This window comes from Balaenoptera musculus, chromosome 8 (genome assembly GCF_009873245.2).
Source record: "Balaenoptera musculus isolate JJ_BM4_2016_0621 chromosome 8, mBalMus1.pri.v3, whole genome shotgun sequence".
Lineage (NCBI taxonomy): Eukaryota > Metazoa > Chordata > Mammalia > Artiodactyla > Balaenopteridae > Balaenoptera > Balaenoptera musculus.
Window position 1 is genome coordinate 109,721,965 of NC_045792.1, and position 10,500 is coordinate 109,732,464.

Consider the following 10,500-nt stretch of genomic DNA (forward strand, 5'->3'; position numbering starts at 1 on the left):
GACCCCACAGCTTCATGGCAGCACAGCGCCAGACAAGTCTGCCACAGACTCACAAAAAGACTTTCCACCCTTGGCGGCTTAGAAGTTTTGAAATCTGAGCTCTGGGAGGCCGGCCTTGTGCCCAAGAACCTGCAAGTGACATTCAAGGAACACAGAGCCCCTCCTGCTCAGAGCTCCCGCCAGAGCCCCTCTCTCTGGTCACAATAATGCAAAACGCCTTTCCCCACGGCACTCCTGAATCTTACCCTCGGGTCTGACTCTATTCGATTTTTTTAAAGCCCAGAAATGCCTTTTAATCCCACAAAGACAGCCTTTCCAATAATTCCGCAACTACAAAATCCTGACACGTGTCGGTGCCAAAAAAAACAGAGCGAAAATCATTTTAAGAGGAAAGAAAAGTAATGCTGAGTATGTGGCATGAGAACACTTATCACCAGGACATTTCAACGTCTCGTAAGAGAAGCAGAGTGACCCCCCCCCCCACCCCTTCAGAAGAGCCAGAAGGGAAACACAGGGAAGAATACACAGGTATTTCCTAGAAGCAGCAACCACCAGCCTTAGCAGAAACGTTCAGCCAGACCAAAGCCTTCCTTCCTCCCCCAGCCTGGTGGTCCGTCCCTCCCAGGAGCCTCGTCACATACTTCCTAAATCGGTTTCTAAGGAATGTAAATTATGCAGAAGAGTGCAAAAGAAAACATGCAAGAAGAGCAATTTTTTCAAAAAGTCAGCATTTTTTAAATGTACAGACAAGAGTAAAATGAACCTTAATTTTTTTTTTTTTTTTTGGCTGCGTTGGGTCTTCGTTGCTGTGCACGGGCTTTCTCTAGTTGCAGTAAGCGGAGGCTACTCTTCCGTCGCGGTGCGCGGGCTTCTCACTGTGGTGGCTGCTCTTGCTGTGGAGCACAGGCTCTAGGCGCGCAGGCTTCAGTAGTTGCAGCACACGGGCTCAGTAGTTGTGGCTCACAGGCTTAGTTGCTCTGCGGCATGTGGGATCTTCCCGGACCAGGGCTCGAACCCGTGTCCCCTGCATTGGCAGGCAGACTCTCAACCACTGTGCCACCAGGGAAGTCCCCAAGTTAATTTTTGGGGCACGAAATTGGTTCACTACCTGAGCCACAAAGCTCCACGGAACACGAGGACACGGGCACCTCTCAAATCCTGGAGCACAATCACGGCCACCAGCGCAAAGAGGCGCAGCACACAAGCCCGTCCACTGAAGCGGATCCCAAAGTGAGGCACAACCCGAGGCAGAGCTCGCTCCTAAGGCGGACATTCAAGAGACTACGTTGTGCAGAAAGGGAAAAGGGAGCTGCGATTTTAGGGCCGAAACGCTTCAGTGATACTTCAGCTCCAAATCCACCCATCCGTGTCAGTGGAGAAGACCAAGCTCCGTGGCCGTGGCCCCGGCTGCCCTCTCCCCACAGAGCCCGGCCACCTGGCTCACCCTCACAACAGGAGAGCAGAGCCGGCCAGGCAGGGGGCAGCAGGGACACCCCTCCCTGCTACTAAGGGCTCGGCTCGGGGCAGCTCCAGCCAGGGCACGCTGTCCGATCCCATCTCCCAGTCAGACCTGCTCCTCCTCCCCGCTGTGTGCCCGCCGCCCGGCCTCGGCCCGCGATGCCCTTCAGCCAGTGCAGGCCCCAGATGGGCGCTGTCTCCTCATCCACCGGGTGCCGTCTCACGCCAGACACTGCCAGCTGGGGGGAGCACCGTGGTGGGCCGGACAGACGTGGCCCCCACCCCGTGGGGCTTCCACTGCGGGCCACGGGGCCACGAACTGCTGACGCTGCTCTGAGGGGAGAGGACAGCGCCGCGGCCGACAAGGGGGTAACAGGACGGCGAGGAAAGCTGGCTCTGAGGAGGGGGCCGTACTAAACAGAACCCCGCCGCCCACCCACGCCCTCCGAAGGATTAGGCGCATCTTCTTCTTACAGATGCTCCGTCAAGGAAGACACTGTCTTATTCACGGGTCTACGCCAGGGACTCAGGGTGGGCGTGGGGGGGGCAGGGGTTGTGCCCTGCAGGGTAACAGCGGGAAACACTTTTGGTTGTCACAACTGAAGCATTTAGGCGGCAGAGGCCAGGGATGCTGCAAAGCACAGGACAGCACCGCACAGCCAGTGACCAGCCCCAAATGCCACCGTGCGGGGTGGGGACACTCTGTCTACACTCAGTCCCAGCCAAGTCTCCGCTATGTGGCAGACCCAGCACAGAACACATCTAGTTCATAGATGATCACTTGTCCAAGAAAATGGGTTTCAATCTCAGTGACCTGCCCAATGCAATTTTCTTCCAAAATGGAAGGACAGATGTGATGGCTAATTTAAGGCGGCTAAGCTTTGGCCCAAGGGGTCTCCTGAAGCAGTAGCACACCCACAATTAGCTTTCCAAGACGCATTACAATTACGAATATTATTGTCTATGAAATCACATTACACAGCAAAGAAAGAGAAAAAGGATACTGCCCGACTTGTAAAAACACAGACCTCAGGGTGTGTTTCCACACCGATTTCTTGCAGAGAAAGGGAAGGGACAGAAAATCTAACCTTCCACAGTCTGGGTCCTCCATCCCAGTCTAAGGAGGTGACGGGATCAAGGGAGGGTTCAGGACAACAGCATTTACCAGTAGATGAAGTCACAAGCATTCTTTAAAACATACCGAAACCTCAGGTGTTGAAATCCACAAACGTCTGGTGGATAACAAACAAGAAATAAAACCAGACAGGAAACTGGCTTTGTGTCTATCTTTTTAACTACATGAAGGGGACAGCTACCTGAAAAGCAACAGGAGTTTCTGCGCACCAAAGTCAAATGTATCGGTGGACCAACAGTGCACCCACCGGCCTCCCGGCCGTTGCACTTTTTGGGGTGGATTTTTCCACTCCGAGGGGACACATATCGCTAAGAACCCTGGCCCTGATGTAAGACGGCGGGCAGAGGAGCAGTTCCCCTAAGCCATCCCAACCCCCCACCGCCCGGTGTCCAGATTCCCTCGGGAACGAGTCATTTTAATCAGGGCCTAATAAGCCGCCAGAACCCGGGTCAAGGAGCTGCTTCCTCGGCAAGACGCGGGTTTCGCTAGTCCCACTCCCAGGGAAAAGCCACGCTGTTTTGGAAAACGCTGGGTTAAATGCTCCATTGCTAGAAAGACGGGCCGACTGCTCGAGATGACATCATGCTGGGGAGGGGCGCCTTCGCCAGAAGCCCCTCAGCGGTGCCACAGACCCGGCGCGGCTGCGGAACGCCGCCCTCACCCCCGCACCCCTGACCCCGCCCCTACGCCAGGTCCTCACCTCGCTCCCCACCCGCCCCCCGCCCGCCAGGTCCGCGCCCCGGACCCCAGCCCCTGAAGGCCCCCGCCGGCCAGCCCTTCACCCCGGCCTGCGCCCCCACCCCACGCAGGCCGGGTCCGGCTCCCGGCCACTCACAGTTGCGGATGTCCGAGATGAAGACCGCCAGGCCCCGCATCCCGTCCCCCTTCGACACGGCCGGCATCTTCGGGCCCGGGGAGCGGCCTGGGCTGGCGGGCCCGGAGCAGGAGCGGGCCGCGGGCCGCGGGAGCGGGAGCGAGAGCGGGGAGGAGCCGCCTCAGCCGAGCCGCCCCAGGCTGCAGCGCCGCTTTCGGGGCCGCCGCCGCGCGCGCGCGCACGCACGCACGCTCGCAGCCGCACGCACGAGCACGCTCGCTCGCGCGGCCACAGATGGCGGCCGGGGCGCGGGGGCGAGCATGTCGGTGGCGGGCCCGTAAAGGCAGGCACGGGGCGGCCCCGAAGACCGACGCCGCGGGCGGGGCTGCGCTAGGAGATGCGAGTTCTCTTGCTCTGGGCCACCTCCGCCACGACCCCGCCCACCAGTCTCCACCGAGCCGGATCCCCAGTACCCTGATTCCCACCAGAGAACCCAGCGCCCGACCCCTGCCTGGGACGCACCGCCACCCTGACCCCACCGCCCCGACCCTTACCCCAGACCTCTCACCGCCCTGCCCAGCCGAAGTCCTGGGGCAGCTTGCTGCCGGCCTTGGTGGACCAGTCTCCATCAGAGCTCTGGGGGCCTGCTGCACATCACCTGGGCTGTCCAGAGCCAGCCCCTTCCTTTACAGAGGGCGAGCCGAGAAAACTCTCCACCCCCATCCCTTAACAGCACCAGGTGACCAGGGCCCAGTCTTGAATCCGATTCCTCACTGACCAACCACACCCTTTGCCACTGTTGGCACCATGCACCTCTGCAGCCTGGGGAGGTGGAGGTGAGGACGGCCACTGCGGCCCACCTGCAGCGCACTGCAGGGCCCTAGGCAGGCACAGAATCCAGGGAGTTTGGAGAGCAAGGGGCCCTGCTGAGCTCTCCTTCATGAAGTAGAATGGATTTGAAGAGGATCCTTCCTCATCTGGGATCACCCAGGCCCTGTACCTGGAACCAGCCCAGACCCACCCTGGCTGACTTCCTCAGTTCCCACTGAGAGGCCAGGCCCGGGTGGACCCTGGCCAGGAGGACAAAGCACCCAGGCTCTGGTCCTTTGGGACCCCTGGGGGGGAGCCGGAAGCCATGGAGACCCGAATCCTTATAAGGCAGCAATTTCACCACCTTCCAAGACCTTCCAAAGGGCTGGCCGGCAGAGGGCTTCCTGAGGGAGAGACCCCTAGGGCCTGCATCCCCAGGCCGGAAGAGTATCCTACCACAGCCAGGCCAGGGGACTCAAAGGAGGAGACTGTGACCCACCCCTGGCAGCCACTCACAGGGCGGGGCAATGCAGAGAGGCTGCAGGGGCTCATGCAGGGCATGGACAGAGGGCAAGCTCAGCCCACGGTGGAGGGGCTTCTGGGAGGAGGGGCTTGGAGATGGGCAGGCATCCCACCTCCTCTCACTGCTGACCCTGGGCTTCCCAAGCCTCCTGGGATTCCTTCCCACCAGTGTGTGTGTATGTGTGGGGTGGTCCCAGAGCCTGATGAGACACACAGCTGGCTGTGCGAAAGCCCCTAACCTCCTGCCTCCTGCCCCGCCTTCACTGCCCTGCAGATCACTCAGTCGTCAGGCTTCGGGCCTGAGTCGATGCGGCCCTCCCTGAGCACGGTCACTCCTCAGCGAGGGACAGGTCACTTTCGGCAGCATGCAGTGCTTCGTTTCTTGGGTTGTTTGAACTGGACATGTGTCCCATTCTAGCCATTGCTGGTTCCCCGGCTCTCCTTCTGTGTCTAGCAGGAGGGGAGGGCCCCAACACTTGCATCGTAAAGGAGAAGAAATGAAAGCCAGGGAGCCCAGAGCCCGGAGCCGTGGTGTCCAGGGGGCTCCTGTGGCGTTAGCTGGCTGTGTCTCCACTTGTACCTGGGCCTGTCAGTTTTATGAGTGACCCAGTTTCCTTTCCATAATCTCTGGAGTGCGTTGCAGACAATAACCTTCCAGAAAATTGGGGTTGGCAGCCTGGTCCAGGCGTGGCTAGAGGCCCTGAGCAGCCATGCGTGTTCAGGGACAGGATGTGGCGTCCTGGGCCCCCAGTGGCTACCTGTGCTGACCAGGAATGATATGCCAATGATATGAACTCTGTGGTGGGTGGGGACTTCGAAGGAAGCCCAACCACCTGGCGGACAGGGACGGGCTCAAGCCCCTGACCGCTCACCTTAGGGAGGTGGGAACCTGCCTATGACAGCGGGTCTCATCTCTCACAGCCATAAAACTGAGCCCAGAGCCACACACGGCAGATTCAGATTGTTACAAAAGAGACACAGATGGGCTTCCCTGGTGGCGCAATGGTTAAGAATCCGCCTGCCAATGCAGGGGACACGGGTTCGAGCCCTGGTCCGGGAAGATCCCACATGCTGCGGAGCAACTAAGCCCGTGAGCCACAACTACTGAGCCCGTGTGCTGCAACTACTGAAGCCCATGCGCCTGGAGCCCGTGCTCCGCAACAAGAGAAGCCATCGCAATGAGAAGCCCGCACACCACAACGAAGACCCAACACAGCCAAAAATAAATAAATAAATGAATAAATTTATTTTAAAAAAAAAAAAAGAGACACAGAAGGTGAATCTGTGGCCTCCCCGGCTGCACTCAGGAAAAGCTGGTGCACTGGTGGGGCCCAGAGAAGGGGGGTAGGGGGAATATGGCAGACCAGGGGACCCCAACCCCTACTTTCCAGGAGTCCCCATCACGCTTCACAGCCCCTTTCCCCTCTCTGGGCAAAGTTGTCCCCATACTTGAAGACCCTGTCATGACATCCCTTGAAGAGGTTACTTTATAAGAGAAAAGTCAGTTCCCCCCAAAGCTCCCTGGCCCAGCTCCATCCCTTACGACGTGAGAGGGTCAAGTCCCAACACAAAGTCAGACTTGGGGACTTCCCTGGTGGCGCCATGGTTAAGAATCCGCCTGCCAGTGCAGGGGACATGGGTTCAAGCCCTGGTCCGGGAAGATCCCACATGCCACAGAGCAACTAAGCCCGTGTGCCACAACTACTGAGCCCACGAGCCACAACTACTGAGCCTGCGTGCCACAACTACTGAAGCCTGTGTGCCTAGAGCCCGTGCTCCGCAACAAGAGAAGCCACCACAATGAGAAGCCCACACACTGCAACAAAGAGTAGCCCCCGCTCGCCGCAACTAGAGAGAGGCCGCGCACAGCAACGAAGACCCAACGCAACCAAAAATAAATAAATAAATAAATAAATACATAAATACATACATAAATAAATAAATTTATTTAAAAAAAAAAAAGTCAGACCCGGATTGGAAAGACTTAGCTGCCAGGAGAACTGCAGGAAGTTGAGTTTCTGTTGACCAAACTCTGCAGAATGTGTGTAGGATGGATTCTGAGACAGTGGACCAGTCCCACAGGGCACCCAGCGATCTGGGTCAGCTGAGTCTCCCTGGGCAGCCGACTGCCTGGAAGCTGGACTCAGTGGCCCTGTGTTAAAACAAGGTTGAGATGCCAGAAATTCCTGCATATGCTGTAGAGAAAGGAATTCAGAGATGTATTATCTCCCAGTTCTGGAAGCTGGAAGTTGTTGATCAAGGTGTCGGCAGGGCTGGTTCCTTCTGAGGCTGTGACTGAGGATCTGACCCAGACCTCTGTCCTCGGCTTGTAGACAGCCATCTTTGCCCTGTGTCTCTTCACACCATCTTCCCTCGATGCATGTCTCTCTCTGTGTCCAAATTTCCCCTTTTAACAAAGACACCAGTCATGTTGGACCCGGGGCCCATCTTACCCCAGCACGAACTCATCTGAATTAATTACATCTGCAACGACCCCAAATAAGGTCCCATTCTGAGGACTTCAACATGTGAACTTTCAGGGGACACAATCCAACCCAAAACAGACGTTTGGCGACATGATTTTGAATCCTTGCCCCTCCTTTTCCATCCTACCTACTTGGAGCACGGTTCTGATGGCTGAAGCTCCATTTTGGACCACACCCTGCACTGCGCTAGCCCGCAAGCTGCCCGTGTTTGTGCCACTGTGGCTGGGGGCTCTGCTACACCGGCCAAACCTAGATACTAATTAACACCTATTCCCATGCCCGAGGGTGCTGTGTCATTGGGGTTTCTGGTGCTCTAGGGGCCTAGGACATGTCGGGATGCCCCCCACCATCCTGTCCTGTGGCCTGTCATCAAGACCACTTCACGTCCATTCCCCTTGGGCTTGAAGGGGCCTTACAAGCACTGTCAATCATCAGCCTCAGGAGCAACGCAGCTGATGACGCCAACCAGGGGAGGGGGGGAGCATCCCCCCAGGATGCTGCCAGTTCAGGCATCCTGTTCACCCCCAGAGCAGGGAATCATGACCTCCAGTCTCCCTAAGGTACCTGTTGAAAAATACACCCCTTGACCTTAAAGGCTGGATCAGCCATGCTGGTAGCCAGCCAGCCGTCCATCACTGAATGGGCCTCATATTGTGGGGTGTTTTGTGGCATCGCAGGCCGACATTCACCCACTGCAGCTCCTTCCTCTAAGGGCCCAGCCAGGGTGGGCTGATGGAATATAAGCCAATTTTAAGATTAGCCTGAGAAAAACAGCTTTAGGAAAGAAAACATACCTAAAAATATCAGTTCAGGCCTTTCAGCACCACTATAGTAGTTTCCTGCAGCTGCTATAACAGATAACCACAAGCTGATGGTTTAGGAACAGCAGAAATGGATTCTCTCACGGTTCTAGAGGCCGGAAGTCCAAGATCAAGATGTGTGCAGGGTTGGTTCCCCTAGAGGCTCTGAGGGGGACTCCATTTCCCGCCTCCTCTAGCTTCTGGTGGCTGCGGGACCCCTCAGCCCGTGGCCTTCTCCCCTGCGTCTGCATCTTGGACCTTCCTCTCTCTCCTCTTACAAGGATCTCAGTCACTGGACTGAGGTCTCACCCTAAATCCAAGATGGACTCCTCCCGAGATCCTAAGTCACATCTGCAGAGGCTCTATTTCCAAAGAAGGTCACCGTCACAGGTGCTGTGGGTAGGGACGTGGACAACCTTCCAGGGTCCACCACTCCACGTGCCCCGTGACAGCCACCAAGAAACGCTGCCCATTTGGCTTTGTCGACACACGTACCACCCCTCCCCTTCGTTATGGGGTATTTTCACGTGGGTTGTGGGATGGCGAGAAGCATTAAAACCCATGACTGACACCACAGAGCACGCAACCCTGTGCACGGCCACTTGTCCATCGCAGAAGCCTACCTCGGGGCTTAGCACCTGCCCGGCCACTGGCTGGACACCTACATGCCAGACAGCACACGATGCCCAAGTCACGGCAGTCACCCCAGTCCCGGTCAGACGGGCTGGTGGGGGTGCGACACGGCAGATCTGCTGTGCTGGCTCTGGAGCCATATCTGGAAGCTTCCGCTGCACATGACACGCCCTGTTCCCTCTCCCTTCTTGCTCTGGACTTTGCTTATCCCAGCACCCAGGGAGGGTGTCTCCATCCACGAGCTGGAGAAGGGCTCGGCAGCAGGAAATCCTTGCATGCGTCCCTCTTCCTGGCCCTCCGGCCTCAAAGCTGAATGTTTTGCGGCCCAGGAGTGATAGGACAGTGATAGTGGCTTGGGCCCTGCCCTTGGCGTGACCCCCGGCCAAGCCTTCCCCATTAAAATAGGACAAGTCATGGGTGGCCCCTGCCAGGAAAACAACTTACCTTGTGCTGACTTGGCAAACGAAGAGAGGCTCAGGGCTGCCCACGGGGCCAGGGACCCCACCCTCGCCCTACCCGGGAGCACTGGCCACCCCAGGGAAGACACAAGCCTGACCCCAGAAGCCCCACGGCCACCGGGCACCTCCAGCAACAAGGTATGAGTGCTCTTGGGGTGTCGACCAGGTACTGGGCTACCCATAGTAAGACAGGGATGCCCTCCAGGCCCTCCTGGAGAGGCAGCCTCAGACTGGGGATCCTCAGCTGGCCGGGTGCCCCCGAGGTGGGGTGCTCTGGCCCTGCAGGTGTCCCCAGAACATGGGGGAGGGGCCCAGTGGCAGCAGGAGAGCTTGTCTCTGAAGGCCCTCTTGCTCCACGGGGCCTGTATCTGCCCTTGCGTGTCCTCTGGTGCCCATTGCAACAGGCGGGGGACAAGGAGGAGGATGGAGCAAGGGTGGGCCAGACCTGGGCTCGCAGCTCAGAGCCTGGACCTGGCAGGGCAGGCTGTTCCTCAGGCAAGAGGGCCAGGGATGGGGGCTGAGGGTTAGGGTTTCGGGCCTGAGCGAGGAGTTTATACTCAGATTTACATTAAATTTAAATAATTAGGATTTGATTTATTAAAGTTATAATTTCAAAACCTAGTTTTTTAACCTGCTAAGTTCAGTTTTACAAGTCCATATTCCCTTCATAAGCCTAGCAGATTTTATAGTTGTTTTTAAGGGGCCTCTGAATAATATTTGGTCCCATCGACAAACTCAAGCATTTTCAGCATTTCAAACTGAATTTATAAATTAAGTATCTTTCACTTCCATTTATGTACTCTAGCTTGTCTGAACTGACAACAAAATCTCAGGTGCTTCAAGAACGCATACACTCAATAGATTAAATATTTAAAATGGTGAACCCCAAGTTGTCTCAAATGTTCCAGAAACATGCACTACCAAACGTGTTCAAGTTTCACTTCATCTGTAAATGCTAACACTTTGGTTCAGATTCTCTTAAACCTTCCTATGCTTCATTCTAAATCTTCCTGTGGTTGGACCCATTTAAAGAAGTCACCTTTCAATCCAAGTGCTGGGGCCCCTTGGCACCAGCTCTGCCAGCTGGGAGGCTGACAGCTTTGTGCTCACAACTCCGAAGACCCCCAAACCCTGCCCAGTGGGGGCTCTGGAGAGGGGGGCTGGCGCCAGGTTCCCTGTCACTCCTTCCTGCCTGCTCTTGGGGTCTGCCGTGCTGGACCAGAATGAACCCTGAGTGGATTCTGCAATTCTTTTTTAATTTTTTTAAATTTTTATTTATTTATTTTTGGCTGCCCTGAGTCTTCGTAGCTGCGCTTGGGCTTTCTCCAGTTGCGGCGAGTGGAGGCTACTGTTCACTGAGGTGCACGGGCTTCTCATTGCGATG

General features: G+C 56.6%; 1 protein-coding gene across 3 annotated transcripts in view; it reads right to left on the reverse strand.

Annotated features, from left to right (window-relative positions):
• The window catches only part of AP2A2 (adaptor related protein complex 2 subunit alpha 2), a 63,057-nt gene extending 59,421 nt beyond the window's left edge, over positions 1-3,636 (reverse strand). For all 3 annotated transcript variants that reach the window (XM_036860244.1, XM_036860242.1, XM_036860241.1), the window contains exon 1: positions 3,429-3,636. In XM_036860244.1, the coding sequence (XP_036716139.1) occupies positions 3,429-3,495 (67 nt within the window). In that variant the 5' untranslated portion in view covers positions 3,496-3,636. The remainder of the gene's footprint in view (positions 1-3,428) is intronic.
• Positions 3,637-10,500: the final 6,864 nt, after the last annotated feature.